General features: G+C 34.9%; 1 protein-coding gene across 5 annotated transcripts in view; it reads left to right on the forward strand.

The window, feature by feature from the left end:
• LOC144960793 (S-formylglutathione hydrolase-like) overlaps window positions 1-23,333 on the forward strand; it is a 36,078-nt gene extending 12,745 nt beyond the window's left edge. For 2 of the 5 annotated variants that reach the window (XM_078894134.1, XM_078894135.1), the window contains exons 2-10: window positions 1,137-1,260; window positions 4,311-4,402; window positions 5,947-6,045; window positions 9,220-9,344; window positions 9,767-9,831; window positions 12,230-12,383; window positions 14,642-14,707; window positions 17,021-17,119; window positions 20,871-23,333. In XM_078894134.1, coding sequence (XP_078750260.1) covers window positions 1,190-1,260; window positions 4,311-4,402; window positions 5,947-6,045; window positions 9,220-9,344; window positions 9,767-9,831; window positions 12,230-12,383; window positions 14,642-14,707; window positions 17,021-17,119; window positions 20,871-20,954 — 855 coding nt within the window. In that variant the 5' untranslated portion in view covers window positions 1,137-1,189 and the 3' untranslated portion in view covers window positions 20,955-23,333. The remainder of the gene's footprint in view (window positions 1-1,136; window positions 1,261-4,310; window positions 4,403-5,946; window positions 6,046-9,219; window positions 9,345-9,766; window positions 9,832-12,229; window positions 12,384-14,641; window positions 14,708-17,020; window positions 17,120-20,870) is intronic. The other 3 variants (XM_078894138.1, XM_078894137.1, XM_078894136.1) reach the window with 2 other exon arrangements.
• Window positions 23,334-23,651: the final 318 nt, after the last annotated feature.

Consider the following 23,651-nt stretch of genomic DNA (forward strand, 5'->3'; position numbering starts at 1 on the left):
ACAGGGCCGGATTTTTCTCCAACCCCCCCCCCCCCCCTCCACCCACCCACATATATACACACACTTTTGCAGGACATTACAGTCATGTCTACAGTCATGTCTATTTTCTTTCTGCAAGAGATTAGTGACTGCAATTCTCCAGAAGCCAGTCTCACCACAGTCACTAATCTCTTGCTGAAAGCGATGAAAACGAGAGTCGTATCCTGATAAAAGTCATGCATTGAGTGAGTCGACTTAAAATTGGCCCGGGCAGCTGTAACTGTAAGGCTAAACATAAAACTTCTTGGTTAGATCTTAAAAGAACATAGCTCACCCCGGGTACGTATTGATAACTAGATAGACATAGTGGCCAACTGTCATGGTTTGGGGGAAATTGAAAGATTAGATTGTTTGTGTGAATGGATGTGACCATTGATATGACGATTGTGGATGTAGTTTGTTGGCTTCAGCCTCTACCATCAAAAGGTATGCAATCAAACCAATATCTTGTTGTGACTTTATGGTCTTTAATTGCATTCTCGCATAGTAATCAGGTTTAATATGGGTGCCTGACCTGGTTGGTTTCAACAATTTCTTTGTCACAAAGTCAAAAGAATGTAAGAGCAGTTCTTTGCATTATACTTCATCATACATAGTATGGCTGTTGTCTTGGGGCCCCATATAAAGTGGTTTGAACACAATTAGTAGATATTGTACTACATAAAAATATTGGGGAATTTTCGGGTCTTTTTTATGTGAGAATGTGTGTTTATTTTTTTGTTTTATTTTTGTGGGAGGGGGGGGGGGCTATTTGTAGTGATTATTGTGATACTCAATAGGTCACTCGTTATAAAAAGCATACACAATTATACTCACACACACACACACACATATTCACATGAACAAATATTTATCATCACTATTATTATTATTATTATTATATTATTATTAATAATAATAATATTCTTGTTATATTATTATTATTATTATTATTATTATTATTATTATTATTATTATTTTATTATTATTATTATTATTATTATTATTATTATTATTATTATTATTATTATTATTATTATTATTATTATTATTATTATTATTATCAATATTATAAATTATTATTTTCGTTATTTTCATTTCCTTTTTTAATTTTCTAGAGTCCACAGTTAACACAGACAGGATACACAGTATATAAAATAGACATTTCGCCATGGCTAAGGTAACCCTGGTATCCAGCAATAAGATGTTTGGGGGAGAGCAGAGAGTTTACAGTCATGACAGGTGAGTCAATCTGATGTGATATTATGTCACTCATCCCCTCTCAATCTCTGCCTTACTCTTGAAGAACATATTATATTTGAAATTTTGGTCAGAAAACTTGTCCTTCAATTATCAATCTATTAAAATGAACCTCATCTTGGCAAAAACTCTCATACTTCTCAATAAAATGCTTATAAAGTTAAACGTTACTGGTTATTTCCCTTTTCTCATTTTTATTTAAACTTGTGTTGAATAACTTAAAAGCGTAATAAGTACTGAAGAACCTAAAAAAAACATAGGAAAGAATCGGTATATATTATTATGTACAGGGCAACACATTTAGACTTGAATTTTGTAATAGGACGTTAAACTTAAAAGCGTAATAAGTACTGAAGAACCTAAAAAAAACATAGGAAAGAATCGGTATATATTATTATGTACAGGGCAACACATTTAGACTTGAATTTTGTAATAGGACGTGCACATAGCACCGTCAGCATAAGTGTCAAACTTAAAATATGCACACTTCAATGTACTGATTTGATACAAAGCTGTGGAATATAAAGAGTAATGAACAAAAATTAACATAACAGCCTCGAAAAAGAACAAAATACCAAACATGGAACTATTTCTCTCTGCTGTCCGTCTGTGTTTTAAGTGCTGTATTCATGTTATTATTGTTTTTTTGCTATTTGCTGAGGAAGGGTTTTGAGCCCTAAACGTGATCTGATTGGTATTTTGTTATTTTGTTAAGCTGTTTATATTCAATTTTGTTCATTGATTTTATAGTGTGGTGATTTGATGTTTATTGACTTTGCACAGAGACTTTTTAAGCTAATGAGAAGTAGTGCAAGATAGCGCTCATGGGGTATTTACATTGTATTGAATCACCTGTACATCTAATTTATACTATTACATGAATAAAGTGTTTGTATAGATGATGGTGGAAATTATGCTATTTGCCAACCTGCGTCTTTTGATAATTTTTTTTAATTTTTTTTTTTTACATCACTTTACCATTGTACAGCTCAGAGTTTTACAATACAAATTTAATTAGAGTTAGAGTGAATATATACAGATCTTTTTGGCCGCCAAATTTGGCCAAATTCTGATTATAATCTTGTTTGTTTTTGTTTTTTTGTTTTTTTTTTTTGGGGGGGGGGGTTGTCCTCCAGATTAAAATTTGAGTGACGTCAGTGAAATTTGGATTTTTTACTTAAAATCAGATAAGTTAGCAAATCTTTTCTGAGGCATTTCATAGTATGATTCCTATCCAATCCATAATGTTGTCGTTTCAGCATTGAAGATAGACGTAGACGTAACATTTGTATGTAGAGTGGAATGGTTTTAGGTTTCACTATGATTTTGTCCTCCTGTGACAGAAATGTTTTCTAATTGACAAGTAAACTTTTCATAACTGTCAGAATTTCTTAAGTTGTCAGGGAGAGAATTCCATACCTATATTGTACTTTGGACTGTCGTCTATCTGGAATTTAGTAATGTATTTATGTCTTTATTGTTTTTTTGTTGTTGGCTGAAGAAGGGTTTTGAGCCTGATACGTCTCGTGTTTGGTGTTTTGTTCTTTTTTGAATCTGTTATATTCATTTTTGTTTATTCTTTTGGAAAATAAGGACTCGATACTGTGCATTCACTGGGGGAATGGGGTAGCTGATAGCAGGCCTTTTTTCTAAGGTTTTTTTGTTTTGTTTTTGTTTTTTTTTTTTTAATTTGGTGGTCAGTGAAAAACTTGATATTTTACTTTGGTCAACTGAGATTGAGATTTTTTTCTGAAGCATTTTAAAGTAATAATAATCATAGAAATAAATGTTGAACCTTTGCATTTTTAGTCAACGTGTAAATATATGCAGGTCTGACATCTGAACCCACTTTTGGGTCCATTTTAACATTGTTATAATGGACAATATTTTGTAACTTTTTTTTGAGATTTGCATTATAACAATGAGGCCATAAGTTGTTTGTGGCAGGTTTATATTTGGATGAATTTATAACATTTTTGTAATAGAAAAAAAAATGAAATTACATTATTTATTGTCTTGTGTCAAATCTGGTTCTGGACCCATTCAAACCTTTAAATAGAATAGACCAGATCCCAATCATTGCGATCAGGACATAATCATATGAAACACAACATGCACAAGATTTCCAAAATAGGGGAAACGGGCATCTGTGGTGTGATGAAAGAGAAGACGCCTACCATATAGATAGTAATGCATTTGGCTAAGGCGCTCACAACATTGCCATATGGAAGCACAACGGACCATGAACACGCAAAACTATGTGTAATCTTGAATGTTTATAGTCAGGACAATACAGTTTAGTGAGAATTACTCATAAACTTGGACGGCAAAAAAGCAATAACAAAGACCTGAGTGATGTCAACTTCATACTATCTATACTCGAGACCTGCCCAAAGTATGCAAGAGCAAGACAGGATTATTGTCCTGATACCCTACACCTCTACAGACTGTACTCAGGTGTAAAATGAGTACCTGGTCGTAAACAGTGTTGTATCTGTCAGAAAAAATTGTAAAATCGCTTAACAGACGGTATGTCTCGTTCTCTACATGTTACGTGTTGTTGTTGGTCAGGGACCCTTTGTAAAGTGCTTTGAGCACGCTTAGTGAATATTGCGCTATATATAAGTTCAAGTTTGTTTGTTTTGTTTTTTTTGTTTTTTTAAAATTGTATTGGCCTCTGACAGAGCTGAGAAAGACAACTTTTTTATCTCACCAACTAGATCTTCAAACATGAATGAATAAATAAATAAATAATGAAATTCCCTTTATTCATCCCATAGGGGAAATTTGTCTCTAGGGTCTATTCCAAGGAAAGACTGGAATAACCCAGGCATCAGCCGCAGTGCAGCGCCGCAAATTGAGCTAGGGTGGCGTGACTGAGGGTGATCGAACTCTCTACCTATCTGGTATGAAGTAAAGACCGAACCGCTGAGCCACGCTGAAGACAATATAATATGTCAGGGAACAAATTTAAAAGAAACAGATTGGTGTTTATAGTTTAGTTTATTTTTATTTTTAAAATATTTTCACAGCTCCGAGGTCGGCTGTACGATGAAGTTTGCCATCTTTCTTCCTCAGGACGCTTTGGATGGAACAAAACTACCAGTTCTCTACTGGTTGTCTGGTCAGTGGCATGTAAAGTTGTACGCAAAACGCACACTCACACATTGATACATACATACATACATACATACATACATACATACATACATACATACATACATACATACATACATACATACATACATACATACATACATACATACTATACATACAGACATACATCCATACATACATACATACATACATAATACATACATACATACATACACATACATACATACATACATACATACATACATACATACATACATACATACATACATACATACATACATACATACATACATACATACATACATACATACATACATACATACATACATACATACATACATACATACATACATACATACATACATACATACATACATACATACATACATACATACATACATACATGCATGCATGCATACATACATACATACATACATACATACACATACATACATACATACACACACACACATTCATACATACATACATACATACATACATACATACATACATACATACATACATACATACATACATACATACATACACACATTCATACATACATACATACATACATACATACATACATACATACATACATACATACATACATACATACATACATGCATGCATACACACACCACGCATGTAAACCTACTCTTTTTTTTCATACTCATGCATGTACACACTCACCCACACACCCTCAGACTCACACACACAAAAGTCCCTTGATATCAGGCAGACCCCTTTTGTCAGTGTTATCTACATAATACATATTATTGTCGTAGATTGTCCAACATTTATTAGGAAAATCGTCACATTCGTCACGATACAACCAACATTTTTCAAATTCAAGTTTATTTTGTACATCATAAAATTGAAAGAAAATGAACAGTGTGTTGTAGAACATGTTTTGCTACAGAAATTATGTATGGCAAGAACTTTACTGCTATTGTGTTTGAGTGATAAATCTATTTTTGTGTTAGTTGGGTGTGAAGTTTTGGGGAAAGTCCTGAAAATGGCTGGTAAGGAGAGGGTTAAAACACTTACACATAGGTCACTTACTTACCTTGTTTAATATCACTTGATTTTATTTCTAGAAGACACATCACACTGTTTAGCCAATGACATAACGTTGTCTTTTGCCATCATCATCATCTCTATCATCGACATCATCATCTCCGTCATTGTCATCATCCTCATCATCATCCTCATCATCATCTCAATCATCACAGTACCAGCACAACCACCATCACCATCGTCATCTTCACAGTCACAGTACAACCACTATCATCATCACCACTATCGCCATATTAATGACACCACTATCATCATCGTCACCACCATCATCATTATTGTCATCATCATCTTCAATACATTTACTAAAGGTAACATCATCATCTTCACTACAGTTACTAAAGGTACCATCATCATCTTCAATACATTTACTAAAGGTAATATAACCAATAAATCAATAATAATGTCCACCACAATCAGGGCTGTATTCATAACAATGATGTTGATGCATACCATACATTGCGTTCGTTTCAGGTCTAACCTGTACCGAGTTGAACTACGTCCAGAAAGCTGGAGGTCAGAGAGTGGCTGCCAAACACAATTTAATAATCGTCTGTCCAGATACCAGCCCTAGTAAGTACTCTAAACATTGTTTACAGTAGTAATAAACAAAAATGAATAGAACAGCTTAAAAAAAAAAAAAAAGAACTAAACTAAATACCAACCAGAACGTTTCGGGCTCAAAATCCTTCTTCAGCCAACAACAACAAAACTGTCGTCTATCTGAAATTTAGTAAAGTATTTATGTCTTTATTATTGCTTTTTTGTTGTTTGCTGAAGAAGGGTTTTGAGCCCAAAACGTTACGCGTTTGGTATTTTTGTTCTTTTTTAAGCTGTCCCTATTCATTTTTGTTTATTACTTTTTACAGTCCACAGATTCTAGCAGACCAGTATCACTCAAACGTGTTTACGTCTTCACAGATTTTAACCAAGATCAGCCACTTAAATCAATATCATTATGAAGAAATATTTTTTTTTGGGAGGGGGGGGGGGGGGGGCTTTACATAAATTTCTAAATGAATATTGTGTGAGGTTGATGGGAGCATCACCCTTGAATCATATACCTATGATGTTCGCATGGGTGTACGATCCGATAGTGATGTCGTTTCTTCTTCTCTTTACTAGCCTATCCTGCTTCTTTGGTTTGTGATTGTATTTTTGACAGGAGATATTTTTTTTTCTGTAAATCTTCTGCCTGTTTGTTCTTGGTTATTTATAATTTAGCTTATGATATCTTTAGGTTATGATTTTGATTTACATTTGTACTATTTTTGTTAGATTGCTTGTTTTTTTGTTTCAGCGGTCTCTCATATAACCTCAATTGTGTTGGAAGAGACCTAAAGCAACAAACAAAAAAAAAAAAAAGGTTGTGGGATATGTGCCCTTGTGACTGGTGTGTGAGTGATGTAATTTAAGACATTGTTGATTTAAAGCGTGAAGAGCCTGACCTAGTCATGATCATTTTTTACAAATACTATATTATTTTTATTATTATTATTATCATCTTCATCTTCATCGTCATCATCATTATTATTATTATTATTATTATTATTATTATTATTATTATTATTATTATTATTATTATTATTATTAATATCATTATTATTATTATTATTATTATTATTATTATTATTATTATTATTATTATTATTATTATTATTATTAATATCATTATTATTATTATTATTATTATTATTATTATTATTATTATTATTATTATTATTATTATTATTATTATTAATATCATTATTATTATTATTATTATTATTATTATTATTATTATTATTATTATTATTATTATTATTATTATTATATTATTATTATTATTATTATATTATTATTATGTGCTAGACAGAATGCATGGTTGTATCAAGGAGAGAAAGAAATCCAACATGTAACTTAATAATCAATGGAGAAACTATAAAACAAGTTCAGACATTTAAATATCTTGGATACATAATAACTTCAGGTGGCAGATGTAGCACAGAAATAAAACGAAGAATTGCAATAGCCAGGGTGCTCTTTATGGTTGGAGTCATGTGTTTTAAATGTTTTCACGGAAGTGCCCCTGCTTATCTCGATGATCTTGTCGAACCATACATTCCACCCCGTGCATTGAGATCAGGTGATCATCGTCTACTTAAAGTGCCAAAAAAGGGTAAAAACTCTCTGACAGATCCTTTAGTCGCTTTGCACCGACTGTCTGGAACAATCTCCCCGTATCTCTTCGTGACGTCCCTACTGAATTCGCTTTCAGGAAACACTTAAAAACTTATTTATTTCGAGAATTATTATTTTATTAGTTACTTTATTTGAGCAGACGATGATCACAGGATATGTATATATATATATATATATATGTATATATATATATTACTTTATTTTTTAAATATGTTAAATAGTTGGATGGTGGAAGGTTTGTGTGTGTGTGTGAGAGAGAGAGTTAGAGAGCGAGAGAGACTGGGAGTGAGGTAGATAGATAGAGTTAGAGAGAGAGAAATTTGAATGGATTGAAGTTATTGTTATGCGCCTAGAGCTTTATTGTATAGAGGAGTGGGCGCAATATAAATAAATTTCATTATTGTTGTTGTTATTATTGTTATTATTATTATTATTATTATTATTATTATTATTATTATTATTATTATTATTATTATTATAAATCTAGTTTAAATAAAATGAGTCTAATTTTTAAAAACCACAATATCTCAATGACAACAAAACATAGGGTTTTGAAGGCCTATGTATGGTCAGTATTATTATATGGCTGCGAAAGCTGGACAATTACAGAAGACATTAGAAAGAAACTGGAGGCCGCAGAAATGTGGGTCCTTAGAAGGATGTTAAGAATCTCATGGACAGAGAAGAAAACTAATGAAGAAGTATTAGAGCAAGCTGAAACTAAAAGGTTATTAATTCGTACAATAAGAAAAAGACAAATGCAATTTTTAGGGCACCTAAATCGACATTAAACATCTTGCTCTCACAGGAAAGATAGAAGGTAAAAAGAGTAAAGGTAGACCAAGAAAAACATATTTGAACAGTTTGAACAGCTGGGTGACAAAAAAAAAAGAGAAGAGTAATATTAGTTTAAGATCTGCTAGTTTAAATATCCTAATGGAACACCCCAAATCGTTAGTTTTTCATGAGAAATCTTTTGACCACCATGCCCCCCGACTGTGGAACTCCATCAATATTGAAACTAAAAATAGTGAAAATCCACTTATCTTTAGAAAACGGTTAAAAACTGAGCTTTTCTGTAGGGCATATAATTTGGACTCTTAGTATGTATTTTATTTGAATATATTATGTCATCATCGAATTTATGTGTTTTTTTAACATGTCAGTTTTATATTTGTATATCATACATGATGTGTTGATGTAAAGTGCCAGTGAGCAATTCCAAATTGGAACTAGGCGCTATATAAGTTCATTATATTATTATTTTTATTATTTTCTGATCAGAGAGATGAATGGCGTACCATGATCACCGATGTATGGCACAGACTTGGTACTTGAAGTAGAAGAAGAAGATTATGTGCCATATCAACACTATTGTGTTTATTATTAATTAATATTATTATTATTATTATTATTATTATTATTATTATTATTATTATTATTATTATTATTATTATTATTATTATTATTATTACTATTATTATTATTATTATTATTATTATTTTTATTATGATCATCATCTTACACTCAACTTTGCTAATGCTTTTGTTACGTGTTGATGACCAGGGGGTTTGGGCATCGAGGGAGAGGATGATTCCTATGACTTTGGCTCTGGGGCTGGTTTCTACCTCAATGCCACTACAGACAAATTCAAGAAAAACTACCGCATGTATGCCTATGTCACATCAGAGGTAAGCTGTGTTTTGGAGAAGGGGGGGGGGGGGGGGTATGAGGATTTCTGGTGGGATCTCTCTTCTAGTTCTCTATCTGTCTCTATCTCTCTGTCTGTCTGTATCTCTCTGTATCTCTCTCTCTCCTCTCTCTCTCTCTCTCTCTCTCTCTCTCTCTCTCTCTCTCTCTCTCTCTTGTCTCCCTCTCTCTTTCTTTTACTGTTTTTGTAGGGGTTGAAACAGGGATCTGATTGGGGTTTTTTTTATTTTGCTTTTTGTTGTTGTTGTTGTTTTGTTTGTTGAGCATCCTTTTCTTTTTCTTTTTAAAGAGTCGTATGTTTTTTTTCATTAATTTGTTTCGTTTGTTTGTTTTGTTATGTCTTGTTTATTTTTAACTTGTTGATCAAATTTTAAAATTTGAATGATGTGTTTTTATTTGTCAGCTTCCAGCTGTGATCCATGAGAACTTTCCTACCATCTCTGACAAACAAGGCATTTTTGGACACAGGTAATAGCTGTGAGTGTGTTTTTGTGTGTGTGTGTGTGTGTTGGACCTGTAAATTCTCAGTCAATTAACTGAAATCAGTCAATTCGTCAAATTCAAATATTTTAGAAAAGGAAAAAAAGAATTCATGAATCATAGACCGTAAAGTAATTAGAAATGTTCCACAGCGCTATACATAGCTCATGGGCCGTTTATATTAACAATGGGTATATATTGCAAAGGCTAAGCGACGCTTTTTAAAATTGCTGTGTCTGAACACATCCTAGTGTATTTTCAATAAGCCTTCGTGAAATTATTTTTTCACTTTCCAGCCCTGTCTTGATCCCAATGGTAGCCAATTTTAACTGAGCCGCTGAGCGATAAATTTCACTGTTTCGTCTAAGCCAAAATTGACCACATTTACCTGATGGAACGTAAAAGTATGAAAAAGTAAAATGCGAACGCCGGAAGTGTGTTATGTAGACATCTTCAAATAATAATACTTTCTTCCCTTTTAAAACATCTCTCTGTTATGAACTGTTGTGAATCCTATGTTAAGGAAGGTAAGATTGAACACACATACAATCAAAACTGTAAGGATTTTTAGTTACTATTGTACTTTTAGTGTGTCCTTCACAGCAGAATTCTATGTTTGTGCCTGGAGGGGAGGAGGGACTTTTAGGTAATGTCAAAATAAACACATCGATGGATCGTTTCTGGAATTTTTCTGTTCTCTATTTGAACCCCAGTCTCTTCTGTCATTCTTGCTTTTTTTTTTTTTTTTTTTGTGTTTTTCACTTCAGATCTACTTCTCCCAACTGGCGCTAAAAGGGCCTGAGGGTGTAGCAGACATCGTATAACCCCTTTTTAAAAAATACACTTTCTAAAAGAGCTTTTATATAGCGCAATATCCACTAAATGTGCTCAAAGCGCTTTACAAGGGTCCCTGGTCAACAGCAACATTTAACATGTAGGACGGGACATGACGTCTGTTAGGCGATATTACAATTTTTCGAACAAAGACAACGCTGTTAACAGCCAGGTACTCATTTTACACCTGAGTACGGTGAGAGAATGTGAGTAAAGAGCCTTTTCCAAGGACTCAACTATGCGCCGAGCGCGGGCTCGAACCCAGGACCTTCCGATCCAAAAGCGAGTGTCAGTCATACCACTAGACCACATAGCCGCACTTTGTGACCCATCCCTGTAAAACAGAATTATGTCAGGGTACAAGTCGTGCCCAAAAGGGATTTTAAACTTAAAATGACCTGAAATGTGAGATTTTCAGGGTTTAGTGCATTACTCATATTCTCTTCAATAAAACATTTTTAAAAACCTTACCAAAATTCAGTTTTTGTAATCCAAACTTTGTCAAGTCAGGCTAATTTTGTTAATTTTGCTTCACAAACCATACCTGCTTATTATTACGAAACGTCCGTAATTGTTACGGAAGTGTAAGGACAATTACGGACTTATGGAAATAGAAGAAATATTACTGATACAAATGGTTGCAACGTTAAATTAAAAATAATGTTTAAAAATTTCATTATTTACCGCATGCTACAATAAAAAATCTTAATGCTAGGGAAAAACAATGGTGTGATAGCTTTTTGTAAGGAAAAGAACCCCAATATTATTTTATCAGGCTGTCCTCTATATAACATGGTAAGTTTATTTTACATATATAAAAGGGTGTATCTATCATTATTTTTGTTTCCTTTAGTATTACTGAAATTTGACCATTAATTACTGGTGAATTTTGTATGTCGTACTGAATTTGAAATTTTCAAATCTGGGTGGGGTTCCTTACCTCCCATAGTGGGCAGGGGGGTACATACTGTGTCTTCTATCCCCTTATAACTGTTTTCCAACATGCTTTCTGTCTTAGTCTTGGAATGAGATTACTTGGTTTTGTCCTGGCCCTGGCCGGAGTCCTAGCTGGGAGGGAAACAGTCAAATGCATAGTTATTGTTTTGGGAGATGATTTTTTTTTCCTTGTAAATCATCTCTCTGTTATGTATTATTATATTTGTTATTTTCAATTTATAATGTGAGCATTTGAGTGTATTCCTCTTTGTTAGATTTTGTGCTTGTGTCCGGATGAGACTTATAGGTGATCTCAAACTAAGTACATTGGTGGTATGCTAGTGGAATCTACATCTGATCCCTATTTGTTCCCACTTCCCCTATGTCTTACTTTTTCTTGGGTGCTTTAATTGTAATTCTAGAACTTTTTACTATCCCATTTTCTTCCTTTTTACTGGCGCTGATATAACCTAAATGTGTTGCAAGCGCCGTAAAACCCTTAAAACAAAAAACAAACAAATTATCAAATAGGCAGATATGACAAACCACGATAAACACCAGCTCCATAGGCCAATTGACACGTCTTTTTTCTTTTTTTTTCTTTTTTTAATTCCAGCATGGGGGGTCATGGAGCGTTAGTGTGTGCTCTGAAGAACCCTGGCTTGTACAAATCTGTGAGTGCCTTTGCCCCCATCTGTAACCCGTGTGACTGTCCCTGGGGAAAGAAAGCCTTCACTGGATACCTGGGCACTGACGAGTCCGCTTGGAAGGTAAAATTGAACATGCATACAATCAAAGCTTCGGAAGGTAAAATTGAACATGCATACAATTAAAGCTTCGGAAGGTAAAATTGAACACGCATACAATTAAAGCTTGGAAGGTAAAATTGAAAATGCATACAATCAAAGCTTGGAAGGTAAAATTGAAAACACATGCAATCAAAGCTTGGAAGGTAAAATTGAAAACACATATAATCAAAGCTTGGAAGGTAAAATTGAACACGCATACAATCAAAGCTTGGAAGGTAGAATTGAACACACATACAATCAAAGCTTGGAAGGTAGAATTGAACACACATGCAATCAAAGCTTGGAAGGTAGAATTGAACACACATGTAATCAAAGCTTCGGAAGGTAAAATTGAACACGCATACAATCAAAGCTTGGAAGGTAGAATTGAAAACACATGCAATCAAAGCTTGGAAGGTAAAATTGAAAACACATGCAATCACAGCCTGTTAAATGAAAGATACTTAAGTGGAACAACACTTAAAGGGGCCCAGCTAGATAATCTTTCCATGTGCTCGAGTCATTGGTCACATTGCAAAATGTGCTCAAAATGACCTACATGATAAATAGTGTTCACAGTCTCCGAAATATCCAACATCACAGTAGGTCATTTTGATCAGTAGGACCCTCGACTGTGTTTACAACTTTCATATTCATAGCAGGGTGTTTCCATTTATTTTTTTAAGATATCCAATAGTTGGACATCAAACATATCACACGATCGATGACTCGGTTGGACGAAAATCTGAATATCTATAGATTGCTCCCATTGGAATGGAATGTTTGTCACAAAATTATCTTCATTATTTTATTTTATACTGGATGGTTAGAATGTAAGCCAGTTATTGGAACAATTTAAGAGGTTCAGCTAACTGAATATTACATTATTTAAAATCAGTTAACCTTCTCCTTACCTGCCATTTTCAGGAATTTCCCTGAAACTTCACAGAAAATGAAGTGAGTGTCAGAAAACAATAGAGAATAAGAATTTCGCGGCGATGGGGGCTCGAACCCATGACCTTACTGATACAGCCTGGCCGTGAGAAGGACGCTAGCGGGAGAGGGACTCAGGATAGATACTACGTTTGAAGGCCCTTTTTTTAGGGGGAGTGGTGGATGGCGTCAACTGCACAGCGTCCCTCTCATGAGCAGGTGGAGTTTTCATATCAGTAAGGTCGCAGGTTTGAACTTCCATCGCCTCGAAATTTTTATTCTCTATCGTCTTCTGGCACTTTTCTACTCACTTCATTTTCTGTTATTATCAACATAAGTGCCTGCTCCACCCACTTTTCCCAAAACTTCACACACACCAACACAAAATCATTTTTTCCACTTACACTCAACAGCAATATTTTCGTACTATACACACAATGTTTTTAGCAAAAGGAAGTTTACAACACAGTGTTGAATTTTTATAACCATAACAAGCATTTTTCTATAAAGTTTGTAATGCACAAAAGAAATCACATCAGAATGAAAAAACCATTGGCTGTATGGTTGGTAACAGATGTTTCAATATAATAAATGCAGCCTACCAGTTTTACAGATTTAATCTGTATGTAATAATTAATGCACAAAAATGAATATTTAACCATTAAAAAAAAAAAAAAAGAACAAAATACCAAACACGGAATGTTTTGGGCCTAAAACCCTTCCTCAGTCATATAAGCAAAAAGCCCATTAATACATCACTTGATTGAAGTGGTGATGTATTGAAATACATTGAGAAAAGTGAGTGAAGCAAGCACTTGTGTTATCGACAACAAATGTAAAGTGATTAGCCGGAAGGTGAAAATTTTGGATTTGCATTTTTTATTCATTTTCTGAAAGCACATTCTCCCCAGAGCGTTTTAATTTTTATTTGAAGGAAATCGGGTGATTTTTCATGAAGTTACGGTCAGATGTATGGGAAAGGTATCCAGCAACTTTTCTCAAATTTCATACTTTTTCAACTTGACTAGCTGTAAAAAATATTTAGAAGTGAAATTAAGCTTTGATATTTCCCGAAGATGTGCAAAAAAGGGTTGATTTAATCAGTTATGACAGGAACTCATTTTGGATAAAAATTGACCTTCTAACTAAACTTGGCAATATCTCAGTTCAAACCTTTCCACCATCCGACTGATTATGTCATTCACTGTAGCATATTCCGTCCATGCTGTTGATAATATTGATGTGTTTTCCATTTTTTTGTTGTTGTTTTTTTAATAATGTTTTTTTTCGTGTATTCTATATGACAGGAATACGATGCCACAGAGCTGGTCAGGAAATATGACGGGCCACCATTGGATATCTTGGTGGACCAGGTAAGATTTTTTAAAAACAGTAGACTTTTGACCAATATGACTTTTGTTGATTCGTCATGTTAGTGGTAGTGCCTAGAGCCTGCTGTGGGGATTGGCACACTATATAAATGTCGTTTCGTCATGGTAGTGCCTAGAGCCTGCTGTGGGGATTGGCACACTATATCAATGTCGTTTCGTCATGGTAGTGCCTAGAGCCTGCTGTGGGGATTGGCACACTATATCAATGTCGTTTCGTCATGGTAGTGCCTAGAGCCTGCTGTGGGGATTGGCACACTATATCAATGTCGTTTCGTCATGGTAGTGCCTAGAGCCTGCTGTGGGGATTGGCACACTATATCAATGTCGTTTCGTCATGGTAGTGCCTAGAGCCTGCTGTGGGGATTGGCACACTATATCAATGTCGTTTCGTCATGGTAGTGCCTAGAGCCTGCTGTGGGGATTGGCACACTATATCAATGTCGTTTCGTCATGGTAGTGCCTAGAGCCTGCTGTGGGGATTGGCACACTATATCAATGTCGTTTCGTCATGGTAGTGCCTAGAGCCTGCTGTGGGGATTGGCACACTATATCAATGTCGTTTCGTCATGGTAGTGCCTAGAGCCTGCTGTGGGGATTGGCACACTATATCAATGTCGTTTCGTCATGGTAGTGCCTAGAGCCTGCTGTGGGGATTGGCACACTATATAAATGTCGTTTCGTCATGTTAGTGCCTAGAGCCTGCTGTGGGGATTGGCACACTATATCAATGTCGTTTCGTCATGGTAGTGCCTAGAGCCTGCTGTGGGGATTGGCACACTATATCAATGTCGTTTCGTCATGGTAGTGCCTAGAGCCTGCTGTGGGGATTGGCACACTATCAATTTCGTTTCGTCATGGTAGTGCCTAGAGCCTGCTGTGGGGATTGGCACACTATATAAATGTCGTTTCGTCATGTTAGTGCCTAGAGCCTGCTGTGGGGATTGGCACACTATATCAATGTCGTTTCGTCATGGTAGTGCCTAGAGCCTGCTGTGGGGATTGGCACACTATATCAATGTCATTTCGTCATGGTAGTGCCTAGAGCCTGCTGTGGGGATTGGCACACTATGTCAATGTCGTTTCGTCATGGTAGTGCCTAGAGCCTGCTGTGGGGATTGGCACACTATATCAATGTCGTTTCGTCATGGTAGTGCCTAGAGCCTGCTGTGGGGATTGGCACACTATATCAATGTCCAGGGTGGGGTTCCTGACCTCCCATAGTGGGCGGGGGGGTACATACTGTGTCTTCTATCCCCTTATATCTGTTTTCCAACATGCTTTCTGTCTTTGTCTTGGAATGATATTACTTGGTTTTGTCCTGGTCCTGGGCAGATGCCCTGGCTGAGAGGGAAACAGTCGAATGTATAGTTAGTTTTGGGAGATGATATTTTTTTCATTGTAAATCCTTTCTCTTATGCACTGTATTATGCTTTCTTTATATTATATATGATTTGTAAAACATTTGAGTGTGTTCCTCTTAGCGGGGACCTGTGCTTGTGTCTGGATGAGACTTTTAGTGATCTCAAACTAAGTACTTTGATAGAGTGATTTTGGAATCTACACCTGTTTCTTATTTGAACCAATTCCCCTTTGTCTTCCCTTTTCTTGGATGGTTTATTGTAATTCTAGAACTTTTTACTATCCCATTTTCTTCCTTTTTACTGGCGCTGATATGACCTTAATGTGTTGCAAGCGCCGTAAAACCCTTAAAAACATAAAAACAAACATATATCAATGTCGTTTCGTCATGGTAGTGCCTAGAGCCTGCTGTGGGGATTGGCACACTATATCAATGTCGTTTCGTCATGGTAGTGCCTAGAGCCTGCTGTGGGGATTGGCACACTATATCAATGTTGTCTATTACTATTATTATTATTATGATTATTATTGTTATTATTATTATTATTATTAAATTTTTATTATTATTATTATTATTATTATTATTATTGTGTTGTTGTTGTTGTTGTTGTTGTTGTTGTTGTTGTTGTTGTTGTTGTTGTTGTTATTATCATTATTATTATTATTATTATTATTATTATTATTATTGTTTTATTATTATTATTATTATTATTATTATTTTATTATTATTATTATTATTATTATTATTATTATTATTATTATTATTATTATTATTATTATTATTATTATTATTATTATTATTATTATTATTATTATTATTATTATTATTATTATATTATTTTATTATTATTATATTATTATTATTATTTATTATTATTAATATTATTATTATTATTATTATTATTATTATTATTATTATTATTATTATCCCATCAGGGTACCAAAGACGAGTTTCTAGAAGGCCAGTTGTATCCAGACAGACTGGTCAAGGCCTGTAGTGAGAACAAGGTGCCCTGTGTCATGAGAATGCAGGATGTAAGTACACAAGTTAGTTTAGCCAGTCCTCCCGTAGTGGGCAGGGGAGATACTGTATTTTCTATCCCCCTACATCTGTTTTCCATCATGCTTTCTGTCTTTGTCTTGGAATGAGATTACTTGGTTTTGTCCGGGCTCTGGGCGGGAAACAGTCAAATGCATAGTTATTGTTTTGGGAGATGATATTTTTTTCCTTGTAAATCATCTCTCTGTAATGTATTGTTATATTTGTTATTTTGAATGTATAAAGCATTTGAGTATATTCCTCTTTGTTGGATTTTGTGCTTGTGTCCGGATGGGACTTATAGGTGATCTCAAACTAAGTATATTGGTGGTATGCTCTTGGAATCTACATCTGATCCCTAATTGTTCCCAGTTCCCCTATGTCTTACTTTTTCTTGGGTGCTTTAATTGTAATTCTAGAACTTTTTACTATCCCATTTTCTTCCTTTTTACCGGCACTGATATAACCTAAATGTGTTGCAAGCGCCGTAAAACCCTTAAAAACAAACAAACATAAGTACACAAGTCCGTTTAGCCAGTCGTTTGTTGGATTCCTGCATTGAATTCTGTAATTCCCTCTAAACAAGCGCAAAGAGACACCCTTTGTTGTGCACTGTGGTTTGGTCTTTATGTGCTAAGTACAGTTGGTTTTTATCACATCTCGTTCGATTCCTTAAAGTCATGTTAGTAAAAGTATATCCGACAGCTCTTGTCGACACGACTAAAGATTCTACTGCTGTATCTAATTCTACTAAACTAAACAGTACACTATACCTGACACTCTTTACTACTACACACCATCTACTACACAAACTACTACTCACTACCTAACTACTACTACTACACTACTTACTACATACTACTACTACTACTACACTTACAACTATACACATACTACTCTACTACTACTTACTACACTACTACTACTACCACACTACTACACTACTACTACTACTACTACTACACTACATACTACTACTACTACTACTACTACTACTACTACTACTACACTACTACTACTACTACTACTACTACTACTATACTACACTACTACTACTACTACTACTACTACTACTACTACTACTACTACTACTACTACTACTACTACTACTACTACTACTACTACCTACTACTACTACTACTACACTACTACTACTACTACACTACTTACACTACTACTACTACTACTACTACTCACTACTCTACTACTACTACTACTACTACTAACTACTACTACTACTACATACTCCCTACTACTACTACTACTACTACTACTACTACTACTACTACTACTACATACTACTACTACTACTACTACACTACTACTACTACTACTACTACTACTACTACTACTATCACTACACTACTACTACTACTACTACTACTACTACTACTACTACTACTACTACTACCACATACCACTACTACTACTACTACTACTACTACTACTACTACTACTACTAACACTACTATACACTACTACTACTACTACTACTACTACTACTATACTAACTACCACTACTACTACTACTACTACTACTACTACTACTACTACTACTACTACTACTACTACTACTACTACTACTCACTACTACTACTACTACTACTACTACTACTACACTACTACTACTACTATACTACTAATACTACATACTACTACTACTACTACTACTACTACTACTACTACTACTACTACTAACTACTACTACTACTACTACTACTACTACACTAACTACTACTACTACTACTACTACTACTACTACACTACACTACTACTACTACACACACTACTACTACTACTACTACTACCACTACTACTACTACTACCTACTACTACTACTACAAACTACTACTACTAACTACTACTACTACTAACTACTACTACTACTACTACACTACTACTACTACTACTACTACACTACTACACTACTACACTACTACTACTACACTATCTACTACTACTACTACTACTACTACTACTACTACTACACTACTACTACTACTACTACTACTACTACTACTACTACTACTACTACCACTACTACTACTACTACACTACTACTAACTACTACTACTACTACTACACTACTACTACACTACTACTACTACTACTACTACTACACTACTACTACTACTACCACTACTACTACCACTACTACTACTACTACTACTACTACTACTACCTACTTACTGCTACTACTACTACTACTACTACTACTACTACTACTACTACCACTACTACACTACTACTACTACTACTACTACTACTACTACTACTACTACTACTACCACTACTACTACTACTACTACTACTACTTTTTTTGTTTGTTTGTTGCTTTAGGTCTCTTCCAACACAATTGAGGTTATATGAGAGACCGCTGAAACAAAAAAACAAGCAATCTAACAAAAATAGTACAAATGTAAATCAAAATCATAACCTAAAGATATCATAAGCTAAATTATAAATAACCAAGAACAAACAGGCAGAAGATTTACAGAAAAAAAAATATCCCCTGTCAAAAATACAATCACAAACCAAAGAAGCAGGATAGACTAGTAAAGAGAAGAAGAAACAACATCACTATCGGATCGTACACCCATGCGAACATCATAGGTATATGATTCAAGGTGATGCTCCCATCCAACCACCCGCAACTACTACTACTACTACTACTACTACTACTACTACTACTACTACTACTACTACTACTACTACTACTACTACTACTACTACTACTACTACTACTACTACTACTACTACCACTACTACTACTACTACTACTACCACTACCACTACCACTACCACTACTACTACTACTACTACTACTACTACTGCTACTGCTACTACCAATTCCACAATACTTCCACTACAATCACCACCACCAGCGCCACAACCACTACAACTAATACCCAATACTTCTCCCGCTTTTAGCAGCCTATAACCGCTATTACAATTACCATTAAATTTCGCATGTAGCACATCATCCGAAACAAAATTTAAGAGGAGAGAAAAAATATTTCAAATTTCAAAATATCATCCCTTCCCCCCCCCCCCCCCCCCCCCCCCCCCCCTCCCTTCTCATAACACACACACTAACTCTCTCTCTCTGTCTCTCTCTCCTCTCTCTCTCTCTCTCTCTCTCTCTCTCTCTCTCTCTCTCTCTCTCTCTCTCTCTCTCTCTCTCTCTCTCTCTCTCTCTCTAATGCTCACAAACACACACACACACACACACAATTTCTCATGAATTAACTATATTAAAAGTTTTGGAAATTATTTTTTTAAAGAAAGGTGATGCTTAGGCGTAGGAGCATCAACCATTGAATTGCAGAAGAAAATTGTAATTTCCTAGGTCATAAAATTTAGTTTCTAAATCGTAACTTTTACTTTGAATTTTTTGCAGGACACCCTGTTTTTTTTTTTTTTTGGGTTTTTTTTTCAAAGCTATTATAAGTAAATTTCATTCATCATGTTATTCATTGCTAAATATTCCAATGTAGTAGTAGCAGTAGCGTATGGCTACACTTCCAAATTTATTTCATCGACCCAGCTTCTAAAGTCTTCCTCCGCCCTAAGGACGGTTTCGTAGCCACCTTCAAGTTTAGTAACTGGACAGTGGAGGACGATGTGATCGCTGGTCTCTGGGGCTGCCTGACATTTCTGGCAGGTATCACTGTTTCCAAGTTTCCATCTGCACACATTTGATGCAGTTCTAATATTCCAATAATTTCTTTTTGTCCAATCTGGCAGGGATACGATCACAGTTACTTCTTCATTTCCACATTTGTGGAAGATCACATTAACCACCACGCCAAGTACCTCAAGGCTTACTGAGTGACAACGACCAGTGATCCGATCCAAGTCAACACCAAACAACAACAACAACACCAACACCAAACAACAACAACAACAACAACAACAACACCGACAACTTTTTTAATAAACATATTATATCAATATCAATCATCCCCCCGAATCATGTCCCAAATTGATTGTTACAATACACTTCATGTCCCAAATTGATTGTTACAATACACTTCATGTCCCAAATTGATTGTTACAATACACTTCATGTCCCAAATTGATTGTTACAATACACTTCATGTCCCAAATCGATTGTTACAATACACTTCATGTCCCAAATTGATTGTTACAATACACTTCATGTCCCAAATTGATTGTACAATACACTTCATGTCCCAAATTGATTGTTACAATACACTTCATGTCCCAAATTGATTGTTACAATACACTTCATGTCCCAAATTGATTGTTACAATACACTTCATGTCCCAAATTGATTGTACAATACACTTCATGTCCCAAATTGATTGTTACAATACACTTCATGTCCCAAATTGATTGTTACAATACACTTCATGTCCCAAATTGATTGTACAATACACTTCATGTCCCAAATTGATTGTTACAATACACTTCATGTCCCAAATTGATTGTTACAATACACTTCATGTCCCAAATTGATTGTTACAATACACTTCATGTCCCAAATTGATTGTTACAATACACTTCATGTCCCAAATTGATTGTACAATACACTTCATGTCCCAAATTGATTGTTACAATACACTTCATGTCCCAACTTGATTGTTACAATACACTTCATGTCCCAACTTGATTGTTACAATACACTTCATGTCCCAAATTGATAGTACAATACTCTTCAACAGTCGTGCCGTCACTTCACTCGTAATGACGCATAGTAACTTAGTGACTGGTTCTAAGCTATCAGAACAATGGCGGACGCCCTTTAAGAAACATTTCTCCTTCAAGCATAAAAGCCTACCAGAGGGAAAAAAACATATTATAAATCTGATCATGTTTCGACTTTTATACATTCTGATCACAAGACATATGAAAAGTTCTAGCCAGCATGAAGAATAAAAAGTATCAATTTTTTTTGTTTAGAACCACGATGCCCGCCGTTGTTGGGTGACGTGACATCAGACTATTGAATCCAATTGTTAGTGGAAGCTAGAATGAATCCCCCCCCCCCCCCCCTAATAAATTCAGAGATATTTCCCTTTTGTAAACTATCAAAGTGACAAATTAGGGAGCAGGCACTAGTGTAAGATAAAGACCAGAAAAACCAACTAGTCTAGTTTGTACAACTCCTCTCTATTTCAAATCATGTTCATTATGTATGTGCAGCTATGTGGTCTTGTGTTATGACACTCACTTTTGGATCGGAAGGTCCTGGGTTCGAGCCTCGCTCGAGTGTCATACCACAAGACCACATATCGGCATAGTTTTCTGTCATGGCTGATTGCTTTACAGATTGGAACTAAAGGTTAAGGTGACTTCAGTTTATCAAATTTGTTATTTTTATCACACATTTACATTCACTCTCAAGCTCTCAACACATTTTTGTTTATTCACCTTAACAACACCATTATCACATATTATCTCATTCGTCTGTAGTGTTTCATTTATCCTGTTTTGTTGATAAAGGGGGAAACCCGAAACGTCCATTATATCTGTTTTCTTTTATTAAAGACAAGCTTATACGCTTAATTTCACATTGTTATTTATTTTAATTCTTCGTAGTAGAGAATAAACACAATTTCAAATTTGCCAAAAAGATGATATTTTTTTCTTTCTAAATCATCTCTCTGTTATGTATTATTATGTTTGTTATTTTGAATATGTAAGCATTTGAGTGTATTCCTCTTTGTTGGATTTTGTGCTTGTGTCCGGATGAGACTTATAGGTGATCTCAAACTAAGTACATTGGTGGTATGCTAGTGGAATCTACATCTGATCCCTAACTGTTCCCAGTTCCCCTGTGTCTTACTGTCTCTTTGGTGCTTTAATTGTAATTCTAGAACTTTTTGCTATCCCAATTTCTTCCTTTTTACTGGTGCTGATATGACCTTAATGTGTTGCAAGCGCCGTAAAACCCTTAAAATTAAAAACAAACAAAAACCATATATTATATATATATATATATAATGGAAAGAAATGTTTCGAGGTAAATCCTTTCTTCAGTCAAAGTATAATCATAACTACGACCACCATTGTCTTCCAGGCCTCCCCGGTGTGACTGACCAATTTACAAAGTATTAATTCCAATGTGAGTATTATTGTTATTGTTTGATTTGTAGGGAATAAATACTACTTATGACTTCATCGTTTTTCTATATCACTGTGTGATTTATGCCATTTTACAATAAACAGAAAATATAACGTGTATAATCGGATTTTGGAAATTTATTTATTTATGGCGATAGAAAAAGAGAATTTAAAAATTAGCATTTATATAGCGCAGTATCCACTAAACGTGCTCAAAGCAGTTTACAAGGCATCCGTAGCCAACAGCAACACTGAATATGTATATATGCATGGCGCCTGTCAGTGTCTGATGATATTACCATTTTATTTATTTTTTTCGACTGACACAACGCTGTTAACGGGTAGGTACTCATTTTACACCTGAGTACGGTGATAGAATTTAAACCCTTTTCCAAAGGAACCTGGACCTTCCAGTCGGAATGTGATTGTCATACCACA

This window comes from Berghia stephanieae, chromosome 15 (genome assembly GCF_034508935.2).
Source record: "Berghia stephanieae isolate SIO BIC M18660-M18661 chromosome 15, UCSD_Bste_1.3, whole genome shotgun sequence".
Lineage (NCBI taxonomy): Eukaryota > Metazoa > Mollusca > Gastropoda > Nudibranchia > Aeolidiidae > Berghia > Berghia stephanieae.